This window comes from Barbatula barbatula (genome assembly GCF_947034865.1).
Source record: "Barbatula barbatula genome assembly, chromosome: 15".
Classification (NCBI taxonomy): Eukaryota; Metazoa; Chordata; class Actinopteri; order Cypriniformes; family Nemacheilidae; genus Barbatula; species Barbatula barbatula.
Window position 1 is genome coordinate 11,236,211 of NC_136778.1, and position 26,144 is coordinate 11,262,354.

The 26,144-nt window shown below is 41.2% G+C and overlaps 3 protein-coding genes across 12 annotated transcripts in view; 2 read left to right on the forward strand and 1 right to left on the reverse strand.

The window, feature by feature from the left end:
• The first annotated feature begins 48 nt into the window (after positions 1-48).
• On the forward strand, positions 49-4,091 carry slc10a4 (solute carrier family 10 member 4). Its single transcript, XM_079474339.1, has 4 exons — positions 49-126; positions 790-1,563; positions 1,854-2,064; positions 2,791-4,091. The coding sequence occupies exons 2-4, from the start codon at positions 1,028-1,030 to the stop codon at positions 3,325-3,327; spliced, it is 1,284 nt and encodes a 427-aa protein (XP_079330465.1). The 5' UTR covers positions 49-126; positions 790-1,027; the 3' UTR covers positions 3,328-4,091.
• A 177-nt stretch (positions 4,092-4,268) lies between these two features.
• Positions 4,269-6,623, forward strand: zar1 (zygote arrest 1). Its single transcript, XM_079474821.1, has 4 exons — positions 4,269-4,964; positions 5,100-5,192; positions 5,271-5,345; positions 5,457-6,623. The coding sequence occupies exons 1-4, from the start codon at positions 4,287-4,289 to the stop codon at positions 5,598-5,600; spliced, it is 990 nt and encodes a 329-aa protein (XP_079330947.1). The 5' UTR covers positions 4,269-4,286; the 3' UTR covers positions 5,601-6,623.
• A 149-nt stretch (positions 6,624-6,772) lies between these two features.
• Positions 6,773-26,144, reverse strand: part of fryl (furry homolog, like) — an 82,512-nt gene continuing 63,140 nt past the window's right edge. For 5 of the 10 annotated variants that reach the window (XM_079474820.1, XM_079474816.1, XM_079474812.1 and 2 more), the window contains 19 exons: positions 25,987-26,081; positions 25,255-25,886; positions 24,874-25,142; positions 24,644-24,784; positions 22,776-22,976; positions 22,500-22,661; positions 22,278-22,352; positions 22,018-22,194; positions 20,950-21,144; positions 19,349-19,516; positions 16,495-16,880; positions 14,415-14,625; positions 12,999-13,148; positions 12,638-12,736; positions 11,610-11,678; positions 10,606-10,623; positions 9,668-9,778; positions 8,880-9,073; positions 6,773-8,721 (listed from right to left, as the gene is read on the reverse strand). In XM_079474820.1, the coding sequence (XP_079330946.1) occupies positions 8,424-8,721; positions 8,880-9,073; positions 9,668-9,778; positions 10,606-10,623; positions 11,610-11,678; positions 12,638-12,736; positions 12,999-13,148; positions 14,415-14,625; positions 16,495-16,880; positions 19,349-19,516; positions 20,950-21,144; positions 22,018-22,194; positions 22,278-22,352; positions 22,500-22,661; positions 22,776-22,976; positions 24,644-24,784; positions 24,874-25,142; positions 25,255-25,886; positions 25,987-26,081 (3,651 nt within the window). In that variant the 3' untranslated portion in view covers positions 6,773-8,423. Of the gene's footprint in view, positions 8,722-8,879; positions 9,074-9,667; positions 9,779-10,605; positions 10,624-11,609; positions 11,679-12,637; positions 12,737-12,998; positions 13,149-14,414; positions 14,626-16,494; positions 16,881-18,818; positions 19,517-20,949; positions 21,145-22,017; positions 22,195-22,277; positions 22,353-22,499; positions 22,662-22,775; positions 22,977-24,643; positions 24,785-24,873; positions 25,143-25,254; positions 25,887-25,986; positions 26,082-26,144 lie in introns of those variants that run through there. The other 5 variants (XM_079474814.1, XM_079474813.1, XM_079474815.1 and 2 more) reach the window with 4 other exon arrangements.

Below are 26,144 nucleotides of genomic sequence, written 5' to 3' on the forward strand. Positions count from 1 at the left end.
GGATCAATACATGTCAATGATTCATGGTTTTCACGTCTTGCGCAATGCATAACTTGCACAACAAATGTACATGTTAAAGGACTATTAATACTTAAAAAACATCAGGGTTCATTGTGATTGTTTCGGGTAGGCTAATTGTGAAATCTATTGCTTCTCTGAACTTTGCTATTATGACATTGTGTGGTTTTTGGGCTATCCAGGAGATAAATGCATTATTTTTTATGTGTGTCCTCTGTTTATCTGTCTCTCTTTGTAATATGGACCATTATTTACGTGTCTGAAATAAATAAATAAATAATAATAATAATTACGGATTACCAACATAATGAAATCCCTTAATGCAAACATGTTAGCACAACATGCAACATATGCCAAATATAATCAACTTTTTTTTTAAAGTAACGTTCTGCATTGTGGAACAGAAACGATGTGTCAGAAAATTATATTAAATGTGGTTATTTCTTATTTATATGCCATAAGAAAAACTCTGATTTGTGTCAATAGAGGACAAAGTAGGTCGTTTATGTACAGTTCATGATGTTTCAAGCCGCTCGACGCAGGTTATTTTGTAACATTTGCTTTATAATTCTCGTAGCCTATAATTATTGTACAGGCTTATTAGAGACTAAAATAAACAAAAATATATTTTATCATTAACAAGACCCAAAGTATTCACTTCCCCTCAAACATTAAGATACTAACCTACAACCTAATGTTGACTTAAACGTTCGTAGACGTTGACCCGTATGTGACAAATACGAACTAAACTACATGTCTTTATATTTAAAGCAAATACGCGTGGCGGCTCTGATGCCTGCTGATACGCGTTATGGCAAACCCCTCCCAGTGCAACCGTGCGCTCAGAGCGCTGAAACTTCCAGTGTCCCTGCAGTCACTAGTGACAGACACAAAATGATCTCACGCCGCTAGGGGACCGTGCAGCAGCACGACTATCTCCTCATTTCAAGGAGGGGACACCAGTTGAAACAGAAGGACCTTTGGAGAGCTCCAGTACCCTGGAGACGCAATGGAGACCTCCAGCGTGCCAAACGTCGACGCGCCTTCCACCGCGCTTCTTAACTTCACAGTGGATGCTCTTAACGTATCCGATTATGAGAACCCGGCCATGGTAGGGCTGCGCGCAACAGAAGAACCGTTGTCCCTTGTGGTCAGCACCTTCAGGACTGCATTGAGTGCGGCGGGGCTCTTGGCCGATCCATTTTCCCCATCAAAAGAGCCCACTCACATAATAGTGGCGTTCTGGGATTCACCCCTGAGTCACGGAATAAATGTGTTTGTTGGATTTGTCTTGTGCTTCACCATGATGGGGCTTGGATGCACGGTGGAGATCAGTCAACTGGGCGAGCACATTCGCAAGCCCATAGGAGTTCTCTTGGCAGTGGTGTGCCAGTTTGTGATTATGCCTCTGATAGCTTTCCTTCTGGCCCTGGCTTTCTCTCTAAATGATGTCGCCGCTATAGCAGTGCTGCTGTGTGGGTGTTGCCCGGGAGGCAACCTCTCCAACATCCTATCGCTTCTGGTCAACGGGGAGATGAACCTCAGGTAAAGCAAATCGATTGCAGTCTGGCTAGTGGTTTCCCATAAAGGTTTACTTTTAAATGTCTTAAACCTGTTGCATGTTCAACATTTACTACATATTTGTAATACTTAGATTTTCTAAATTGCGCATGAGTGCGCATTATAATTTGTATGATTAATTACAAAATCATCAAATTGTATAAAGTAAAAATGGTAAATATAAACTGAAATATGCGCAATTAGAAATCTGTATACATCTTTCTTGATTTTCTTTGTTAATAGCCTATTCTGCTTTTTGTTGGGTTGTTATGCAGCATAGTCATGACCATCTCCTCCACTATCCTTGCGCTCGTGCTCATGCCGCTGTGTCTTTGGATGTACAGTCGTGCGTGGATCAACACGCCCGTGGTGAACCTGCTGCCCTTCGGCGCGATCATTCTCACCCTGTGCAGCACGCTCATTCCCATCGGGATCGGGGTCTGGATAAGACACCGATACCCCCGAGCGGCTGACATCATCCTTAAGGTGACTCGAAAACGCAAAACTTAAGTGTTTAAGTGTTGATACATTGTTGAATGTAGCCTATAGTATTTAAGAAAGAACACACACATTTAAGTTCACTAATAGGCCTAATACAAAACCAACATATATAAAATATTTATTTGTCATCTATAAATATCCTGTTTGGAGTGCATATGGTGCGTTGTCCACAATATTGCCATCAAGTAAAAACCCGACTACCGAGAGCAAAATAATGTCAGCGGCGCGCTTGGGTTCCGTCTTTCAGTTAAGCTTATCTGAGAACAGTCTGGTAAAGACACAGTGGCGACTGTGCGATAGAGGAGGTGGGGAGGGGTGGTGGGGGGGGGGGGCAGAAAGCGATAAAGCGATAAAGGAGGAGCTATAACGACACTAAATGAAGCTGGCGGGTTTACATTAAGTGGAGTGGATTAAAGTGTACTGAATTGTCACTGGTACGTCCCGCACTTCATCTCTTCTAGCATACACAGAGCCCCTTTCAGAATGTATTTCCCAGGCCATAGATAAATATATTTCATCCATCATAAGTGGGTTTGGAAACATGCAGAATTCTGCTCTGCTCATTTCCTAACTTATGTGTGTTCGTTTATCAAAAAATTCATTTAAATATGCTTGTGTTCAACACTAGACTTAATTGATCAATATAACATGTAAAATGTGACCCTGGCAATATTTAGAAGATTGCTTTGTTTACCTGTGCTCCTATTCCAGGTGTCCTTATGGTCTATCTTTGTCACTCTGTTGATGCTCTTCATCATGACTGGAACGATGCTGGGCCCAGAGCTGCTGGCCACCATCCCTGCCTCCGTGTACCTGGTGGCGGTCCTCATGCCCATGGCCGGCTATGCTGCAGGATACGGCCTGGCGACGCTCTTTAATCTCCCCCCAAACAGCCGAAGGACTGTGTCTTTAGAGACAGGCTGTCAGAACGTCCAGCTGTGCACGGCCATCCTAAAGCTCGCCTTCCCCCCGCAGCTGATGGGAGGCATGTATATGTTCCCTCTGCTCTACGCGCTCTTCCAAGCAGCAGAAGCAGGTATATTCATCCTGGGTTACCGCATGTATAGGAGGGAGGTGTTGCATAAACAGGACCTTATGGAGGATGATGATGATACTAATGTAGGCTACAAAAGAATGAAGGAGGAAGATGTGCCGTCCGATTTTACTTATGGAGCGGTAACGGCGAGCGATCCCAACGTCATCATGCTGGAGTCACGAGATGTTGTAGGAAGCCCAACACCTGTATAAGAGAAAAACAACTGACTTGGTTTTCACCATGAACAAGGGACCTGTGTAATATGTCTATCAATGTATTCGTGTCATCTGTCACTATTGAATTAATTACGCAAAGCATTTTAACAAACGATTGCCAAAAGTTATTGATATTGTGAATATTGTGAAAATGGAAACTTAAGAAAAAACTTTTATCCAAAGTGACTTACAAATGAGGGACATTGCAAGCTATTACGACAAGTGCCATAAAGATGCAACAACGTGTATCCATGTTTACCTCTAAGTTAAGTCTATGTGCGTTCATTCCAATAAATTATAGTGAAGACACGTGTCACGGAATGATGCAAATCGTACACTACTTGTAAGATAATATGCAACTGCAGGTAAATGAAAACTGCAATGACACCAGTAAATAAAATAATGTGATTTATTCGATTACATTTTGTGCAACAATGAGAGGACTGATTCATATCCCATGCAGTGAGCATTACAATCTCTTTATCGTCTCAAAACTGAGAAGACTGTGGTGGAGTTTAATATTGCCTTCAAAGTATTCAAAGCATGTCGGTGTCTGATCAGAACAAATGTGATAAGGTGCAATAAAGAGAAAAATGAAAATCTGATAGGATATTATGGCAACAAAAACACAGCACTTCTCTGTAATCAAAATGAAAATATTGTATGTTTATCAAAATACCCCTGTGAGATGAATAAATGTTTACGACAAGCATCTTTATATTTGTATTATATTCTTCAGCAGTATTAAAACATTTTGGCACGCCGAGATTGGTACGAAACCCATTATTGACATTCTATGCACTTATGATGGCCAAAAAGCCACACAAGTGATGTTTTGTTTTCCTAGATTCATCTTTTACCTCTTAATTGGGCCCAATTACGCACCTGACCTCAATGCGTCACTGCGTCTACTTAAGCTGCCACAGTCGATTTCCACAACCGGCTAAGCGAAAAAAATGGCTACGTATGGTAACGAGACAGTCGACAACTATATTTATTCAAATTACAACCCTTATTCCTATAAGTATCCTAAATTCAAGAGCTGGAGACAGAAAGCATACTTTGCCAATTACGGCGAGGGTGAGGCTTACTTTGACAATTACCACAGGGCGCACCTGAAATCCATTCTGTCTCAGATCAACCCGAACCTCACACCGCGTCTGAGAAAAGCCAACACTAAAGACATCGGTGTCCAGGTCAGCCCGAAGACCGACGCGTCCATCCAGTGCTCTCTGGGCCCGCGCACTCTTTTGGCCCAGAAGCGCGATGCTGTGCGCAGGAGGCGGCAGGAGGTCCAGACTCCCGGGAGCCCCATCAGCGGCGGCGTCCGGTTTCCACGCACTCAAGCCGTATATTCTCCTGTCGCATCCAGGAGACTAGTGTCCTTCCTGAAGGAGGACAACGAGGACGAGGAGTCCGAGTCGGTTATCCAGGAGACTGCGGACGGCGTCGAGAGTGCTGATAGAAACGAACCCAAAGACTGTGCGCGCGTCAAGAGCGCGGACAAATCCAGCAAAACGCTTGGTCCCGAGAAAGATGAGAGCACAGTGGCAGATGCGAACGAGGAAAACCGAACCGAGTCGGCGAAGCCCGAACAAGACGAACCAAAGTCAAAAGCTCGAGTTAGATTTCAGGTGAGTTGACATGACTTGCGTTGGTTTAAATGGAAATGGCAGTAGTAGTCTACCTAGTAGTGTTTGTTTTCAGACATTTAAAACCATTGTAGGATTTAGTTTGTTCATTCCCTTCTGCACTCTTGTTTAATGTAGTTTTTGGAGCAGAAGTACGGCTTCTATCACTGCAAAGACTGCAACATGCGATGGGAAAGCGCATACGTGTGGTGCGTCCAAGGCACAAACAAGGTATTCCGACGTCGATACACCTGGAAGGCCAAGCGCCTTTCGCACAAACGACCTTCAAACACTCTTTCTCTTTTAAAGGTGTATTTCAAGCAGTTTTGCAGAACGTGTCAAAAGTCATTCAATCCCTACCGCGTGGAGGACATCGCTTGCAAGGTAAACTACCTGTTCGACTGCGCTGCGCAGACACGTTGGCTTTTGACGTCAAAGTTTCGCTAGAACGATAGTTTGTGTCGCAGACTTTCAAATCCTGAACATGTATTGCAGACCTGTAAGAAGACCCGCTGCACGTGCACTATAACCTCACGTCACGTGGACCCGAAGAGACCACACCGGCAGGATCTGTGCGGGCGCTGCAAAGGCAAGCGGCTCTCCTGCGACAGCACCTTCAGCTTCAAATACATCATCTAGCGCACCTTTACCTGGCTGTTGAGATTGTCCACTTGAGCCTTTCTGCACCTCAACTGCCTAAAAGCAGAACTGGGGAGATGCCCACTGTCACCAAGGTTTTCTTTACGTTTGTTTTGCGTTAAAATGTGCACTTGCAGTAACTGTAGGTACAAAATCTGGAAAATAAAAGTGGCAATTACTAGCAGATCTGAAGCCTTCTTTCAAAAGAGGTGTAGATGGAAGACAATCATGTATGTGTGGTGGATAGTTAGAAGCGCTTGGTTTTTCTGAGTCATGGGTTCAAATTGTCAAGTTGACTCAATTCTGTAGATCCAGATGCTGTGGGTTAACAGCCCACTGAGGTGAAAGCTTTACATTGAATATGGCATTAATAGTCGGTTATTTTATGACTTCATAATTGTAAATGAAATCTTTAATCTAAACGGTCTTGTTGTTTTGGATCAGGCCTATGCTCTTGACTCGTATGGGGGGATACTTGTGGTTTATTCGATAAAATAAGATTCTTTACTTTCTAAAGTTTGGCTTAGTCCTGTGGGGTCCTCATTCAGGTCGTTCATTAAACGAGACTGGGTTAAGAATGTACTCTGGATTAGTACTGAAAATGTTGTTTCTTTTTAGATATGTTTATTTTTAGACCGCCACAGAAATATGAACACTAAACCAATACTACGTAAAACATTCATTAGGCTGTGTAGAGAAGTTCAAATGAGACATTTTGCAGATGCTATTCAACACCAAATACAGCTGTGGAAGAAATTCCGAGACATTCTTTGACTTTGAATAAGGTGTTAGTTAAACATACCTATACATTTTGTGACCCAATAACAGTATTTCAACCAAATTCCATTTGCAGAACTGTTAGGGCCTCAAATACTGCAAAGAAAACAAGTACAGTCACTTAAGCAATCTAACAGTAATATTTCTAACCTCGATTTTTGTATCACGTTTCAACAGTATTGACATTTTCACATTGCTGTCACACCTCAAATAATATTTTATTGAACACAACTGAAATGGCCACAATAGATCTAGAAACTGATTTGGAACGGTCTATTTTTTCACAACTGTACGTGAAAGATATCCAACATAAAACCAAAAAAATTTAATGCATTTTTATTAGGGTTGTCTTAAAGCTGATGCTTTTTACAAATAGTGAAATGACAAAACCACGGTCTTGCTTATCAGGTTTTTATTTAACAGTACAGGGGAAAAGCAGGTAAATCCGATGAGACAAACCAAAAAGAAATGTGAGCGAGGGGAAAAGGGCCAATGGACTTCTAGATAAAAATATATTTTTTCCAGGTAAATATATCCATTAAATAATTAAGAACAGCATTCAAAATGTACCAAACAAGCAACGGAAGAGCTCTCTGAGGAATGATTACAGTGAATGTTTTATTTCTCAATGTGCCATGACAGGTTAAATGACCCCTCCCCCCTCACGTTTGCGGTTACCGTTGCTCCGACAGCTTTACGGACATCACTTTGTCAAGCAAAACATGCCTTTCAGAAGCATCGCAGAGCTCACAAACCTGTGCAGCCCTGAGTCTAGAGTTAAGACCGCGCCAACATGAACAAACACCGGCCCCAGTTTCCCCACAGCGGGGGACTTGGAGCCAACACGGAGATCACAGTGGGTTTTAAGGAATGCATATGGGAAGCTCGGCTGAGCGCAAAGGAAACCATCAGAGAGGTAAGAATCGACGACTGACCTCTGACCTCAGCCATGCTCACTCATTGGGAAATATTGAAGGTTAAGGTGGCATATATTATTATTAAGTCTGAGACTTACATCCAACCGCTATTCAGTTTTCTATTTTTTGCATTAGTTTTTGCCCTCTACTGAGCGCGCTCTGATTGAACAGTGCATTACACAAATGTACAAGGGAAAAATACTGCTTTTACACTATACATTTTTCTGAAATATATACAGAGTAAAATAAGTTATTGATTTTCCATGAGTTGCAACCAGTTTGCACTTCAACGGTGCGTCTCGATTGTTAACGTGCATGTATGAGAGAACGGGTGTGCAAATATCAGTCCATGTCACACACTCGCGCACACACACCCACACTTCTGCTCACACACTTACACGAGAGTCTACAGATTTCTACAGGCAGCTACTTATTTGGTTATAGATTAAGGGTTTTGTAAGAGCGACCCGGTGAAAGCTGAAAGTTCTCCCAAACGCAGATCAATAAAGTTAAACAGATAAACCTCTCTTTATACAGAAGGTACAGACCCACCCCTTCCCAGCTTACATGTTAAATACTCTAACATTTACAACCTAAGACTGTTAAAAAATACATTTCTCAAAAAAATATTTGCTGCAGGCTTTTCTCTTTCAAGCATGCTTTTGAACACTTTGTCTTTGTGACGGACAATGAGCACAAGGAGATGAAGCGTCGCCGATCCACCACAATACTTTCCAAGTCCAACCATCTGCCCCAGTGCAAAGTGAGGCAGACGGATGCTGATCGTTCCAAGGACACCACCGCCCAGAGGTCATAGGTCATTCCACCAAACCTCTTCAAATTTAGCATCATTATCGCCCGGTGTCCCTCATATGGTTCATGACTGCAGCATACATTTGGAGAATTTAAATTATCTTGGAGACTCAAGGGGATTTGCGGGAGTGAAATATGAGGGACGTGCGTATTCATAAAGTTTTGAGTCACTAATGTGACATTCTTTAGCCCTTTGAGGTGAAGTCTAAATGAATCTCCCAACTCCTGACACGCCTTTAGCCCTCTCCGCTTTCTAGGCCAAGGAAGAGAGTTCACTTCTTGCTCTCCAGCTCCCAGTCTTGACCTGTTGAATCTCTCACAGTCCGGTACTGAGGACCGTGTTCTGCGCGTCGATTTCTGTCTGGATGTGGGGGGCAGGAGTCGGGGAGAGAATGTGCGTCTGTTGTGGGTATGTCTGAGCATGGCAGAGAGCTTCGCGGATCTGAAGGTTGAGCTCCATGAGGCGAGCGCTGGCCTGAGAAAGATCCCTGCTGGGACCCACCACGGCCAAACAGCCCGTCTGACCCAGAGTCTGGTGCCTGAAGTAAATATGAAGCAGGGTCTGCACGGCATCATCCTTCTCACTGCCGAATATGTCATTGGGCCACAGGCACCTGGAAATGAAGAATCATAAACATCAGAATTAGGAGATCTGAAGAGCTTGGACCATTGAAATGTCCCTGTGGGCGGGGCTACCAGTGAATGGTGCAAAACAGAAATCAAGCGGAATGATGTACTGTTGATCTGTCAATAATGATGTGTGTATGGTTACCTGAAAGCTTTAACTTGGGCGATGGCTGTGCTAAAGTCACGTGCTCGAAGACTTTCAATGAGTGAGTGGATGGCTGTCTCTGTGCTTGATTGGTCCACTTCAAACTCGGGCACTACCCCCTGTCCATCACCGACTGACTCCGCCTCCTTCAGACAGCTTTCTAATACGGCCAGCTCCTCTGACATGTTAGTCACCTGAAAACCATTAATGCATCATAGATTTGATTATGCTTTGTAGCATATTAAACCAAACCAAATCGACAATACACAAATATATAATAGCACAACCGTATCAATCCAAACTATATTTAAACCAGTATTATATATGTAGACAAATGTTTTTTAGTGCATACAGCACCGACTGTGTGCAGTCTATAGAGTAAAAGCGAGTTAGTATTGATAGATGATAGGCGGAATGGCTTTTCTCTGGTCTGTGTTCAGCATCAGTCTCTCTCAGTGAGCATAATGAAGTTACACTGCACTAAAGGCATTACGCCCCCCATTCTGACACACACATGCACGCACGCACGCACACACACAACGTTGGAAATTACCAAAACTGGCCCTGTTGACTTCCATTGTATAAACACAAAACAGACATTTCTCAAAATAGCTTTTATGTTTCACACAATAAAGAGTCATATACAGGTTTTGAATAACATGAGGGTGAATAAATGACAGAATTTGTATTATTTTTGGATAAATGATCACTTTAGGATAAAATTATTGTTGGGCACGTGTGACATGTACACACTCATTGTGATGTATGTGCTATGCAAGCAGACTGACCTCGGCCTCTCTCTTCATGGTGTCCACCCTGCTGATGAGTTTACAGTAGGCCTGAAAGAGCAGAAGGAGCTGGAAATGAAGCTTATACAATCTTCTACACAACTCCAGTTCCTACAGAGAGAGAGAGAAATAGCATTATACCATCATCTAAACAACCTGAGTCTCTAATAATCTGCACATTAAGCAAAACAGCATGATCAGATAAATCGGACGAATGCATAAATGGAAGAAGGAAAGAATGGATGAATGTCCTGGCATGGAGAGGAGGGCTAGGAAGAGTAATACACGTGTTCTTCTTTCAGTTGTGTACTTCTATATGCCACAGGTGATGCAGTGTGTACCATGTGTGGTTCCCTAATCTGAACAAAATTCTGCTAGGAATTTAGCTCATCCAAAATCATAATTTACAGAATTACTGAAGAATTGTTTTATTTGAACAATCTTCTTTATATATAGTCTTTATATAGATTCATATCTGCAATGAAGCCAAATCTGGTGATCTTTAATTTGAAGCCATGAGAAAGCAGAGGGGAATAAAGGAGAGAGCATGCCAAAAACATGCCCATGAAGCTAAGTTTCCTGTCCTCGCTCAGATGTCCATGGACACGGTGCATAAAATAGTCCATCAAACATTTTAAAAGCTAATGCTAACAATACATTAGCATATAAGCACTTGGGTAGACGGGTTAATATCAAAAGCATAAGGATACTCATTGAAACCAAAAGCGTTAATGAAGCATTCAAGTAATATTGTGATCATGGATTATCATAAGTTTTTAGTAGTGTTAAGAGACGAACGGCAGGGGTGGTTCTGAATTCTGATTGTTTAAAATAACAGACTAGAAAATGTGGTGCAAAAGGAATGAATCACAATGAAGATGTGTGTGGCTGAATGGAAAGGATGGCGAATAGGCACTCAAATATGATAAACCACTTACTGCTAGCATTTCCATGTGCTAAGCAAGAAGGACAGCAGGTCACGACAGAGAGGAAACAAAAGGAAATGAGAAAGACCAAACATTAGTGAGCTCATAACACCCCAAGAGCACCATAAAGAGAGAAATACTGCAGTGCACCCATAATACACAATGACATGGAGATAGCGGTCTCATGCAATGCATTCTGGCAAAAGAATCTACATAATAGTGAAACTATATTCAAACGCATGTAACGTCTTTTGTAAAAGAAGTTGTAAGCAAAACCGAGAAGTGTATGAGAGGCAGGAATAAATGAGTTTTAGCAACAGAGAAATGTAAGGGCAGAAATATCCCTTGCAGGAGACTGAAGCAAAGATTTTGTGACATCTTCAAATCCCAACATCTGACTTTAGATTCACTTCTACATTAAAGATACATTTTTGACACAGCAGTGACCAACACATGTACTAGAGATAAATGTGGAGAAAAAGAGAAGCATAAAGGTCCTGCATGTTCTCATTTAACCTCTGCTGCTCTATATTCTCACATAACCTGACACAGCCTGTAGTGTGAATGTTATAGGCAGTGGAAAGATCCTGTATTCCCTTACTTCTCATTTAATGTTAAAATGTATTTCTATGCACTCAGTCACTCAAAAGGAACAATTTGTTCACATATAGAGCGATATTTCAGCTTTAACATATTTAAAAGTATTTATAAAGGAACAGTTCATCCAAAAATGATCATCATTTACTCACACTCACATTGTTCCAAATCTGTATACACTTCTATGTTCTGGTTTCTATGTGACAAGCATTCTTCCAAATATCTTCCTCCGTGTTCATCAGAACAAAGATATTTATACAGATTTGGAACAACTTGAGGGTGCCTAAATGAAGACAGAATTTGTATTTTTGGGTGAACCATTCCTTTAATAGTCTAAAGATTTTTAATAACTCAACAGAAAAACGCTCGTGACCAGCGAGGTGTGTTTTTCTGTGTGAAGGCAATAGAGTGTTTTGTACCTGAGATTGAGTGTTGGGTCGCTGGTCGCTGTCTTTATCACCAAACGTCTTTCTGCAGTTATTCAACCACTGCAGGGAAGGAAAGAGCAGATACACTTAAGCAAATCATAATAACAGAGAATTATCAATCTCTGTGCTAATGTGTGCGCTTGTTTGTGTGTAAATGGCAGGTGGTAAGCCAGATGGGAAATCACCTCTGTAAATGTTGCCGTTATGGATAAAAGACAGATGAAATCTCTTTGAGTGTGAAATGTAATTGGACAAATAGTGAGTCTATGCATGCGTGAAATAAATTTAATAAGGCTGCTATTTAGCAAATTAAAGAGGGTCTTAAATACCGGGAGGGGGGCTGGTAAGGGGGATCATGACATAATGCTTTGGAGGCAGCGCCTGTGTCTCATCCAATTACTGTCCTCTAGTGAGCCACTATTCCATCTGCCCCTCCTCAGCTCCTCTCATGTAGCCTGTCCACCCAGCTAAATGATTTAAGGCCTCTGTGAGACCATTCTTAGTGATTGTGCATGGACGGAAATTGGCTGCTGTAGATTGTAGACAGGCGGTAACGTAGGCTAACGCTGGCTAAATCAGCTCATGTCCTGATATGATTTAATAGCTAGCCATAATAATAACAGCACAGAGACGTCAAAGAGCAGTTTATGAGCTTGCACTGTCAGCGTGTTCGGTTTAACCCCGTCAAAAACAGGAAGGGCTGTTTAAAGAAAACCTGTGGAGAACAGTTCTTACGTTTTTGTAGCCTGATGACCTGTTGTTTTTATTAAACAAACTCAAACCGGTTGGTTTGCAAAATGTCAAGGAGACCATCCTAATACCCTTATTCATATCTGCTTATTTAAACATTACAAGTTGACAACACATGCCACAGGCAGTGAAGTTTCTCCTTGTTAGTTACGGTCTTGCAAATATAGGGGGTATGTCTTAACCGACATGTGTACTAATGGTTATTGGTGTCCTATAACGGATGTCAGTCTGTGATTTCTGTGTGTAACAGGTCAAGACAGTGACCGCACCTGTGCAGCTGCTTCTCTCTTGCTGTTGTAGGTGTCGAGATGCTCCTGTAACTCCAACACACTGAACTTCAGTGTTTCCAAAAGCCCACAGGAAACCAGCTACAACACAGAGTATACATTACATTTTACAGTATTATCTATATTGTTACATTGACATCTTTTAAACTAAACCAACATTTATATTGTTAGAATATTAGTAGAATTTCTAGAATAAGCATACTTACAGATAGATAAGTTAACAATGACGTGAGCAGACAAATAAGCTAAACTAAACATCTTCAAGGAAGTTTAATCCTTAAGGATCTTGCTTTTAAAGCAAGTAATCAGGTATGCGCTGCACAAGGGTAAATTCAGAACTCACAGTTTCAGCATCCAATAGAACCGTAGGGCACTGGGAGCAAGAGGTCATGACCTCTAGAGAGCTCAGGAACTGGTTTCCCATTCGCTGGAATCCCTCCCCGAGGAAGCGCACTGAGGTGTGGGTAATCGAGTCAAATTTTCTCTGGATGTTCTAAAGAGAAAGAGAGAATGAAGTCAGCACTGCTAAACTGTAATTATGATGCTTCAGCCACACAGTAACTTACAGTACACTATTACAAGGACGGTTACCCGAAACCATCTGGAGCTACAATGATGATAGTTCACACTTAAAATCTAGAAAATTACTTTTTACAATCACCTGAATGAGTTCTAATTTACATCATTTGGAAATATGTCTCGACAACTGCTTCCTTGATCAATAGAAAATGAACACAAATATGCCTTTAAAAGAAAATTCTGTTTACCACCTCTGCTTTCTGAAAGCTATAACAGAGCAACATGAATTGCCTCAAAAATACATATTTTGAACTTTGCAACGGGTGACCAATTCACATAGAAAAACAATTTGTGCTGCAATTTACAATAAATGAATGTATTGTAAAAATGCATGCTTCATTGACATTTTAGTGCATTTAGAAACCGAAATAAATTAGATTAAGGGTCATAATGTAATGGTTGTAAAAAGCATAGCCAAGAATAAACATGTAATTTATTTTTTATAAATAAACTAATTACTATTTATAGGTATGTGTTTAGGTAAAATTATCATTTTGTTTCATTTGGTGAACTACTATAGATTTCCTCCCAAATGTCAAATAAAAATACTGTTTCTATTTTTTGCATTTATTTCCAGAAAATGAAAACTGGAGAAACAGGTCGAAATAAGATGCTCTGTATTTTCCCAGGCCTAAAATACAGCAAAGAAAACAAATGCATATTGAATTTTAAGCAATACAACAGTAATATTTGTACATGCATGTATTTGAAAAAGTTTAAAACAGATTTTTATGGGATAACCTCGATTTCTATCACAGTTTTAATGTGTCTTTTCATGCTGTCAGTCTTTCACATTTCTGTTGGATGAATTAAAGTTCGATTAAGTTCCAGACATGGAACTGGAATGGCCACAATACATCTAGAAATGCTGATTAAATACATTTTTGGAATCCTCTCTTAATTTTCTCCGCGACTGGATGTATATATTTGGGTAAATGACATTACATGCATATTTTGGGGAAGAAAAAAAACCTCAGAAAATGGCATTTACATGCATTGAAAACAAAACTTGAACGCACTATTTCTGCCTCAAACGTATGCATTAGCTCCATTTAAATGATTTTAAAATGCTTTTATCGAAACATATTTTGTCATTGACCTATTTGTTAAAAATGAAAAACATAATATTGATGCAAATATGCCAATAAACACATACACCCCATCTCTCATTTACTCTCACCTTGAAGAGCCGTGAGAACACGTGGAACGTGTACACAGCACAAGACCCATCCGAGTCTGACAACATCTGGTTGACATGGCAACGCCAAGCGTCCTCCTCATCATCATCATAAGCTACGGGCTGGAACGCAGCCAGAATAGCAGAGAGAAAGGGCGATGGAGGTGGAGAGGCCTGGAGTTCAGGAAATCCATCGGCTTCAGCCTCATCTTGACTGTAAACAAACGAAAAAAGCACAGCTCAGCCACACGCAGAGACGAGGATCCGCACACAACGTTACATCATCCGGGAAGGACAAACGTAAACAGAAACATGCTGTTCTCTCCCTCTCCCACTGCAGATCCCCCACCTTGCAGTTTTGCTACAGTCTAAATCCACTGCAGAGGCGCATAAATACAACTCCTGCATAAACACGGACATAAAACAAACACTTACAGGCCTGTAGGGCCGAAAAGCTTGACAAAGCACACAGAGTAGAAGAATCTGAGACTAGTGCTGCTGAAGGACGGAGAGGGCATGGCCTTCATCTTCATCCTCGCTTGAATTCTCCCCTTCAATGTTTTCCTGCTCTGACGCTTTGTTCCCGTCTGAGCTCTCCGTCTCACGTGCTAGCCTAAATTCTCCCGCTGCGCGAGTGACGCGCTGTGTTTTTCTCTCCCCTGCCCTCCCCCACTCGCTGCAAAGCTCGGCGATACAGTATGCGAGCGGCTCCCACACACGCTCCTGCAGGCTCTCTTACTGTTAAATGGATCCTCGCTGCAAAAAGTGTACAGGGAAAGAAAGGGAAGGCCCACTGTGCGCAGGGCATGAGCAAAATCAAATTAAAGCCACTAGGTTGAATCACAGCTTCAAATTGGTATTAATGGATCATAGGACGGCCTGACTTACGGATGGTCTACAACCCTGCAGTCGAAGTGTCTGCACTTCATCGATGTTACATTCTTTTATGGCAAGGATCTTGTCCCTGGGCACAAGTAGCACTGAAGCCAAATACAATATCACCAAACAGTGTTCTAATCCACCTCGACCTTATTCACAGCAGAACATCAGCAACATGTCCTGACAAATACCTGACAGATATTTCGGAAATAACTGATCTGAAAAATACCACCTGTGTCTGGAACAGTCCTGTCTAGACTATGTAAACAGCACAGGACTCATCTTATGTAAAGTAGAACAAATTGTGTAAATAATCTTATGAAAAAGCAGCTCATAGATTTGTGTCTATTAATGAGGGAAATATATTTGCAAGCTTACATTTGACAAAGATGATCGGCATCATTTTATTGCCAAAACATTTTTTTGATTGTTTATAATCTTCACAATTGTTCAATACATAGTAACCAGAATGAGGCTGAGTTCTAAGATCTTGGACACCTCACATGGCTTGTATGTGTGCAGATGTGTGCAGTCCAACTTAGCACTTCTCATTAAAGACATTCATCCCAGATGGAGTAAAGAGAAGACTGTTTTATGTACATTAGCTTACGTCATCCAATACAAGTATGACATGTAAGGGAAGGGGGTGTAGTTAGAATTCAAAAATCCTTGTTATTAGCGATACCGGAGGCCATTAAGTGAACTGCATCCAGCAAATTATGGTTCATGCACACATTCCACAGTGAAGCAGGTAAGCGTTGAACAAAACAGTGACCGTGTCATTCAAATTTTGATAAATCACATCCGGTCATTCTTCCGTATTTTGAGGCATTTCCAAGGGAAACTAAATTTTGAATGAGAAAAACGCTGGGCGTGGCTTTAGTCTTTTTCTGCGATTTGATTGGATGTATAAAAACAGCGTTGCATTTCGAAATTGAACTGGAAGCAGACAACTAATACCTAATACTACTAATCTTAACCTCAAAATAGATGAATAATAATGAAGTTCAAGATTGAAATATTTACTTCCTCAGGGTGAAAATCACTCATCAAAGGGGTTCGGCTGACAGAAAAGTTCGAAAACCACTGCATTAGAAAGTAAGGTACATTCATAAGTTTTGGACAGGAGCCGTGTCATAACATCTGGGTGATTACCAACAGCTACCCCTAAAAAGAGGAGGGCAAAACCAAATCACAAACCAACCTGGACATGCTGGAAAAATCAGCTTCCTCTTCCTCACATCTTTCATCAAGCTCTTTCAAAGCCAGCGTCACATCCTCCTCACATACCAAAACCGCGGCTGAGTTCAGAATGGGCAGCACAAGGCCTGTCTCCTCATCGGACATGGACCCCAGTGCAGAGTCTTTAACAGGTGGCGGCAGTGCCGGCTCTTCCTCAAAGAGAGATCCAGGTGGGCCGTCCACTTCTGGCGGTGGAGGGGGGGCAGGATCCAGGTCGTCGGTAGGGTCCTGTGAGTCAGGTAAGTCACACAACTCAGGGGGGTCTGAAGGTAGAGGAGGGGCACTACCAAACCCCGTATCCTCACTGACACTGCTGCTTAATTCATCGCCGGTAGTTACACTGGTATCCTGCAGATGGAAACATGGCAAAGGGCGGTCAGGAGCAGGAGCAAAAGCAAAAGATGTATTTTTATCATAATATACTTTAACTGTGGCAACAAAATCCGAATGAAATGGTGTTTCCTAAATGGTTGTTCACCCGAATCGAACAAATAGACACTTTGCCTTCGAAACAACATCATATTTGACGGTACCAGGAACTGTTTTGGGCCCCTAAGGTATGAAAAACCTGATTTACTTGCACACTGAACATCACCAAGGGACGCTTAAACATCGCCACTCTCACAATGACCCCTCAACAGTGTACGTGCTCGGTGCTTCTATTATAAGAATAAAGAAATCAATAATGGCAAAAGGCTAATCCTTCACCATTCGCTTGATGATGCAAATGTGACCCGTAGATGAATAAACCTTTAACATCATAGGAACTATATTAAATGAACCAATACATCTCCATTCATAAATCAGGTGAGAGCACAGAGTTAAACAGCGAATGACTATAAAATAAATCAATTTCAAGCTACGTTTCATAACGCAATGTTTAATATCTTGTAAAAAGCAAAGCTATAATTTGTGCAGCGGTCTTTTATATCTACACAATTTAGGATGCAACAATTGACAACGAAACTCAAACACAAACTACAAAAATAAAGAACTGAATGACCGATTTGTCCAAGTGACGATAAAACATTTCTGAGAACGTACTGTTCTGTCTTAGCCTCATGTTTTATTCAAAGGAACTCTGGGAGACGAGCAAGAAAAAAATAAAACACATCTAATTGGACAAACTAGATTTTTTACTTCTCCAGGTTTCTATTTATGAATCTAATGCATTAACAGAAGAAGGGAAAGTGGCGCGGAGCCAAAGTAGAGGCGGAATTACAGAAAGCTTTTAGTCATTCTTGGCTGAGGTGGTCAAGCACATGAATAAGACTATCGATGGTTTTATCTGGACTCATTACGCTAAGAGCTGGAGAATGACGGAGCAGATGCCCTTGAGCTGCTATTGAGGTATGACTGGACTGGACTAAACTGGTCTCGGCTGAACTGAGTAAGCATTTATCAAAAGATATTCATTCATTGATATCATTGTGAGGGGTGTTGTGCTATGAATGGCGACTGGGAAACAGGCATCGCTTTTACTTTCATGAGAATCATTGGAGTAATATTATGTGAGGGTTGACCTGTGGAAACTTCATGACATACTGTACTGCAGGTGATACATGATCAAGGTGGTCAAGTTTTTGGCATATAAATATCAATCATATGATTGTGGAATAAAACAATCATATAGTAATGATAAATATGTATACATATAGTAAGGTTACAATGTTAGTAGCATGTCAAAGCTGGTTAAAGCCTGTCAGTCGGTCTATGCAAAAGGGTTGTACACGCAAAATTAAAAAAATAAAATAATATTTAATATTTCAGAAATAAAGTGAGAAAAAACACTATTACGAACAAAATTTTTTGTTCCCTTTTACTAGAATACATGTTTGTGACAATAACATGCTTAATCTTTTTCAATAATAATAAAGATGTGCAAGACTTGATTAAAGTAAATCGTAATTAAAAATCCATATTATATAAATAAATATTTAAATAAAGCAATGAGAGAGATGTTTTTTTAGGGTGTTAAGAACTATATGATGCCTATGATTTATTTTATATAGGCAATTTAAAACTACAAGTTTATGTTAATTCATATCTTCGACTAGAAAACTGGGTTCAACCTCACCCCGATTTGACATTTTTAGTTGTCATTAAAGATGCTGCTTGAAGTTAAACCGACAGCCGTGTGTCTAATTCCATATTTTAATACCAATGGCAGCTATCGGTCAATGTAAAAACCATCAGTAACTATAGTCGAAATAAAGACAATGTGCATGTTCGAGAGGTTTGAACCCCGTGCAACCCTGTGGTGGGATAGTTTTAACTAATACTCACAATAATTTCAAGATCCGTCGATAGCAAGTTTGCAGGTCCAAAGCTTAAGGAATGTTAACATCTTTTTAACATTTCTGGGACCAAATTTGAGGTAGTTTAAGCACAGCAGGCCTGAGGTGTATATTTTCTCCTGATGATAATCTCACCTTCAATCACACAAGCAAGCAAGCAAGCAAGCAAGCCCCGCCCACAAAGCAGTCAATTATCTAATGTCAATGATGGCAGGCATCTGAAAAGCAACACCCAGTCCAAGGAAAAAAGAAAAGCGATGTTCTGTACGTGTGCCAGTTTTTTAGCGCAGGAAACGATGGGAGGACAAAGGGACATGATAGCGCCTGCTATTCAAAAACACAACAGCAGCATTTTGTGTGCTTTTAAAAAGCCACAACAGCTGTTCACAACTGAACGACAGAGAACTTGACAGACAGAAAACCCGTACCAGATAACTCGTGATGAGAGCAAACAGCGTAAAGCAATGGCTAAAAAGCACCCGAGCACCATAATTTGTTAAGACTCCTGATTGATCCCACCTCAGGCAGCTGGCTGCTATTGCTGTCAGAGTGGGCGGTGTCTGGGCGGGGTAGTGGAAGAGTGGGTGCGGCCTCTTCTGTCAGGACACTACTGGAAGACTCTTGGGACTGCTGTAGGGAGTCCATGTGATTGGATATGGCGTCATCGGTAGCAGAATCGCTGTTAAGCTGCGTGAAGATAACAAATGAGTATTTAGAAAGAGAGAAGAATAAGAAATCCTCTTGTGGTTAAAAAAAGAGAAATTCCTGAACTAAACGGAAACCACATTTGTTATATCACATGCACACAGAACTTGTTACGGAATACAGGTTTGCAATGTCTGTACTTTAATATATAATTCCTTCATGATATCATGCGACATGCCAGCAGAAAGAGGTGATAGGGGCAAGACCAATATCATTCAACTTTCTGTAGATGCCTCTGTCTAATTCGTACAGGGTACAAAGTAGAAAAAGAGAGAACAAAAACAGAACAAGGAAGATGACTCACTCAACAGCATCTAAACGATCCGTTTTTTTAAGCAAAGCTTAGTAGCTCATGCCTCATAGCAAGCGAAAGGGTTTAACACATTATTTGAGGTTAGAAATTAAAACACTGTAAAGTCTGTGTTGAGACATTCATGCAGTAAAACTATTAGTAAAGAGCGGGCCCAGGTGGAGTTTACAGATGATTTTACAATTTCTTTTTGGGGAAAATACCTTTTAAAATGACGAGGATCACATTTGTACACGTTGAAGTGTATTTAATAGAGCTGTGAGTACTATATTCCACGTACATTACATTTATTTTGTCATCATTTACTCGCTCTCAAGTTGTGAGATACACTAGGAAAGATTTTTGGAAGAATGTTTGTGACATAAGAAGATATTTTAAAAAATGTGGGTAACCAAACGGATCTGGGGCACGATTGACTTCCACAGTACTGAAAAAAATACCATGGTAGTAAATTGTGCCCCAGAACTGTTTGGTTACCCACATTTTTTTAAATATCTTCTTTTGTGTTTAACAGAACCAAGAATTGTATACAGTTTTGCGACAACATATTGGTGAGAAAATGATGAGAGAATTTCCCTTTTTGGGTGAACTATCCTTAAAAAGAAAATAATAAATGTATTAAAAGACGCAGGGCTTGTGTAGAAGTTTACAAATGAATGTCATTTCAATTCTGCGGAAACCTGGGAAACTTTCCGCATAGATTCTGAAAGGGCCTGGTAATGAGATCATGCTGTCAAGAACCTACATCAAAATTGGACTTGTACAGAAAATTATGCGAGAGAGCTGTTCCCTTTACTCTTGATTGGCCAAAAGATCGAAAAACTCCACTCCACCAAAATATAGAAATAAAAAGGACCAGTCCCCATCACCATACTTACCCCTGATGAAAAAAATGCAAAAAGTGGCAGAGGAGGGCTCTAAAGGGCTAAGAGCTTGCTTGGCTTCAAGGAGGAGTGTCTAAGACATTGAAAGTGCGGGTTATGAACAGAAAGCAAGCGCCTAACCCCGCCTAGGTATGCCGCGGCAGAGTCTAAGCCCAATCTGGCACACAGACACACCATGCCGGGGCGCCCGCGAGGGGGGGCCCGGAGGAGAGGGGACTTACGAGATTGGAGCGGGTGAGAATCTGGCTAGCGCTCAGTACCTCCTCCTCTGATGATTCGTCTGTGTCCTCTGGTTGGATGAGGCTGGGCGTGCTGCCGGTGTACTGACAGTCCTGCAGCGAGGGAGTGTCACCCTTATCAATGCTTTCCAGAGAACGGCGTCGAACACCCCAGTTAAAGTTGTCCATGCTCTCCCCCTGCAGGTGAAACGGGAGATATGCGACATGAGTGGAGGAAAACAGTGAGCAACACTGAGCTTTTTTATATTGTTATTTGTGAATAAAATTATAGAGAAGGGAAAGAAAAAGATTTTACTTCACAATACAGAACACACAATACGCACAGTGGAGTGATGGAAAACGACACAAAAATGACTAAACAAATGTATGAAAGAGATGCTTTATGTTCAACTTTTAGAAAATGTCCTGATCATACAGTATCATACAGCTGTTTAACTCCTGATTATACGTCCTCAACAGACCTCAACCATCCGTCAACAGTAAGCGCTGCTAAATTTGAATTTTTCAGAGCAACTTAGGGTATATTAACACAAAATACATTTGTGTAAATGTCCAATCAAGGTGACTATAAACACGTTTATCTTATTTATATGCAAACACATTCGAATGAAATGCATGCTTGCTTTAGCTGTAAATATTAAAGGACTCGCTAGATCGGCTAACAGGAATACATTTTCAGATGAACGACGAGTGCTCAATCATTTGTTGAGAAATAAAACGCTGAGAAGTTGAGGTTCACAGCGCTTACTGACCCTGAGTTCTGCTTGAAAAACTTACCTGAAGCTCCTGGAGGCAGAAGAGGGGAAAAAGACAATACAGTGTTAGGAAAAGTTAGGACACTGAAATAATGTGGAGGCACACAGACACACAGGTGACGTACGGTCAGAGAGAAACACACACACCCACAGTCTCTTCATTTAAAGAAATTATGAAATTGAAAGTGTTTGTAACCACAGAAATACAATAAGAACCACCCCTGGCTATTTTATAACACACAACCTCACTAGTTTTATTATGTTACTGTAACATTCCTAAATCACCAGTACTCACCTCGGCATCCTCCAACTCCACATCTAAGAAGTCAAAATCCTTGAAGACACCAAACTGCTGTTCACTTCCTGCATCTTCCGCTTGTGACTCCTCCTCCCGTGTCACTTCCTCTACAGTGGGGATCAGGCTGGTCTGCTGGTCTTCTGCATCCAAGTCCTCGTTTGATGAGAATATCACCTATAGAAAATAAATGCAATTAGTTATCTGCAAGAATATGAAACCAAATAAAAAAATGTTACGTCTTTGTGGAAAAAACATACAGAGGGGTTTTTGGGCAAGCCGGTGTCGGGGCCGCACAGAGACAAGACATTCATGAGCTTCTCACGGGTTCTCCTCTGCAAAGCAGACATATCATCATCAGAAATAAACTTGTAATGACTACTACAAACCTGGTAATATTTGTTTGCATCTGAAGTATTTTGGTTTTAAACAATGCGATAGTTACACAATAAAAGCAAACTGTGAACAATAGTTGGCAATACTTGTGAGAGCTGAGGTCTCTTCCAGCTGACTGGCACCAGGCCGTTGGAGTTGGACCCTGAGGAAGTCGAAGAGGTGCTTCTTGTCACAGCAATGACCTGTGGTTTCCCATTACGCCCTGCTGCAGTTCGCTGGTCGCCATACGTGTGACCTATGATAGGTGTCTGTGGGTCAACAGAACAAAAAAATAGACATTCACCAGACAGAAGCAACAATTTAAGTATAAAGAAAAAACAGAAGTGTCTGAAAAAAAATTCTTAGATGGAAAAAGGAAGCACCTCTGAGATGTCAAAGTGGAAGTCTAACGTTTTTCCTGGCAGCTCTTTCGATGAATTGTTAAAAATGCGAGTGAACGCGATCTCCGGAGAGCCAGTCGACTCTGTGCTATAGGAGCGCTGCACTTCATCTGGAACCACCAGACTGGCTGATCGAGACACGATCAATTTCAGAATGTTCTGGGCCTCTTTCCAGTACGGGCTCTGTAAACACACAGACAAACAACAAAATACTTGAGCATCCCTTTGTTTTTTTCCTCAATTAACCGGAGGGGCTTAAAGACAAAAACCTTTAATAAAGATCACAATGAAAGAAAGAAAGGATGTAGGTCACGGTTTCATCAAAGTGGCTCACAAAGCGGCCGGCCCGCAGGCTTTTAAACAAACAAACAAACAAACAAACATCCCTGCACCCACAGCCACACGCATGGAGACGGATAAAGACATTTGAACACACACAATACTCTGTGTAAACATACAAAGAGAAGGTAAACCCAAAAAAGCATTGGAAGGAAAAACAATTTTTCATGAGAAATTGAAGGGACGTTTCATCCAAAAATGAAAATTTGGTCTTCATTTACTCACCATCAGGTTGTTTCCAAACTCTATACATTTGTTTGTTCCGATAAACATAGAGAAAGATATTTGGAAGAATGTAAGGAATTTTCTGTTCTGGAAATACTTTCACTACCGTGGTAGGAACATTTTTTTTGGCTTTATTTTGAAGAATTTGGGAAAACTTACAGTTCTGGGGCACCTTTGACTACCATTAAATTTTTCCTGCTATGGTAGTAGTCAATGATGTTCCAGAACTGAAAATGACTTGCATTCTTCCAAATATCTTCCTCTGTGTTTATGAGAACAATGTAATATGAAAAAAAAGAATATACAGAATTTAAATTTTTGGGTGAACTATTCCTTTAAATGACTTCACATTTTATATCCCTTTAAAGTCTTTACATTTTTGTGACAGTTTCTTAGATGAAGACCTGCTTATACTGAATAACACTATAAGCTGCACTGTACAGCAAAATAACGGCACTTTCATTGGACAAAATGAAAAAAATATTGTGAATATGAAAAAGTGAATAACACAAAATACAATTTCATGGAAGGTAGAAAACAGGCAAAAATGGGTAGTATTTTATTTATTGTTGCACAATAACTGTGTAATAACAAGAGATACATCTGCCAATAATCCGTATCGACTGATAAAAAGCAATGAATTTGTGCTGTGTATATAAAAAAGGTTAAGAAACATCACAATTTCAATATAAATAAACTTACATTTATGCATATGATACACGCTTTTATCCGAATGCTACTTTCATGCTCCAAAACGTTTGTATTTGAGTATTTGCTATCTCTGGGATTGAACCCATGACCTTGGCATTGCAAGCGCCATGCTCTAACCACTGAGCAACAGGAAATAGTCATATAGCCTTTATATGAATTATTATCATTCATAAAGTTAAGCCATTTTAATTTAATATTCCGAATCGATATTGGCAGATATCACTCTGAATAATCAGCTATCGGTATCGGTGAAGACATGTAGTAATTTCTCTAGCAATGTTCACTTTTTATTCACCCTCATGTCATTTCAAACCTGTATGACTTTCTTTCTTCTGCAGTACACAAAAAATGTTCTGAAAAATTATGGTAACTGAAGACCCGTTGACTTCCATTGCACGGTCACAAAACCACCGAGACATTTCTCAAAATATCTTCTTTTGTGTTCAACAGGACAAAATACAGGTTTTAATCGACATGAGTGAATAAACTATGTGGCGATTGTTAATATTGGACCCAAAAGACAGGCAGGCAAATAAATAGTAAAAAGCAGTAAACTGTAGACAACCGTCACACACCTGCACATATTTGCCAATGATCTTCATGATTTCCAGGTTGAACTGTTTGACCGGTGCTGCAGACAGGTCGATGTGACTCAGCAGACTGTAGATGATCTGCAGTAAAGACTGCTGCATGCTGTTGAGACCCTTCTCTAGCAACTACAACACAAGAGGTCACAGGTTAAGAGATATTTTATGAAACTGATAAAGCGTGCAACAGAACAAAACTTGAACCAGATGTATCTCACCTCAGCGAGGTAAGTGACCAGGTTAAAAGTGATTTCAGAGAACGAGTCGTGCAAGTAGCGGCACACCACGTTGATCCAGTTGGTGCTGTCTCTTGAGTAGCTGTGCGTGGAGTAAAGGCTCATCATGTGTGCCAGGTTGGCCAGCGTAGCAGACTTTTCCTCGGCGCACACTTTGGCGATGCGGTCGGCGGTCTCCTTACAGAACACTGTGGGATTGTCAAAGTGCTGGACCAGATGTGGCAGCAGGCACAAGATATTCAGAGGAAAACCTGACAGGAAAAACAAATATTCTCTTTTAACCCCATACAACAACAATCATGAACAAATAAAACGTAAGTTATTCAATTAAAATGTATAGTTCCCATTCGCAAGCTAGCTTACCTGCTACCTGTGAGGGGTCTATAAGTGTGTGTCGAGACACTGTTATGAGTTTACTGAGGAGATGAATAGTGAGCTCCTGTGTTGCAGCTGAAGTAAAGCCCTTCAGGAAGAGCGTGAGCAGCCCGGGGAAGTTGTACCACTTCAGCTTGGCCTGAACCCTCTCCAGTTTCTCCCTGCTGTCGGCCTTCTCCAGGGGCATCTGGGCCAGCAGTCGGTTTAGCAGCCTGAGAGCCAGCAGGTACTCAAACTCATAATCGGACTCCAAAAGCGACGTGGCGATCCAGAACACCGTGGCCATCAGGTTGGTGGGGTCGGTGGGTGGCACCACCTCAGTAGACCCGACTCCAGCGCCACCCCCTCCTCCATCTCCTCGCCCGCCATCCTCTCGTAACGACGATAAGCTCCGTGTACGGGCGAGGTTACCGTGGCTGCCGCCCAAGCGGTCGGCCACGTCGAGTGTGTTGCTACGGCGCCGGTCTCCGAGGCGTTCACCCATCAGACTGGCCCGGAGAGAGTTGCTGCGAGTGTGGCTGTAGTTGGCGTGCAAGAAACTTCCGCTGCTGAGATTAAGCTGACCAGTACTCTTTCTGTTATTGGCAAATTTGGTGCCATGCAGAGGATCATGGGAGGCCCTACAGGACAAATACACAGCGTGTCAGCACAAAAGTTTGGGAGAGTAGAATGTTATGTACAAAAGAGGTCAATAATGTATAGTGCCGTAATGTGTCGTACTGAGAGAGTGCAGTAAGCAGGTCGTAGTTTTTCATGGTTTCAGCCAGTGTGTCTATTCCAGCCTCTAGAGTCAACAGCAACTCTATAACAAAACCCTAAAAAAGAGAGAAGTGTATTGAATTGTGCGATTTAAGTATTTGATAATTTTATGAACACTT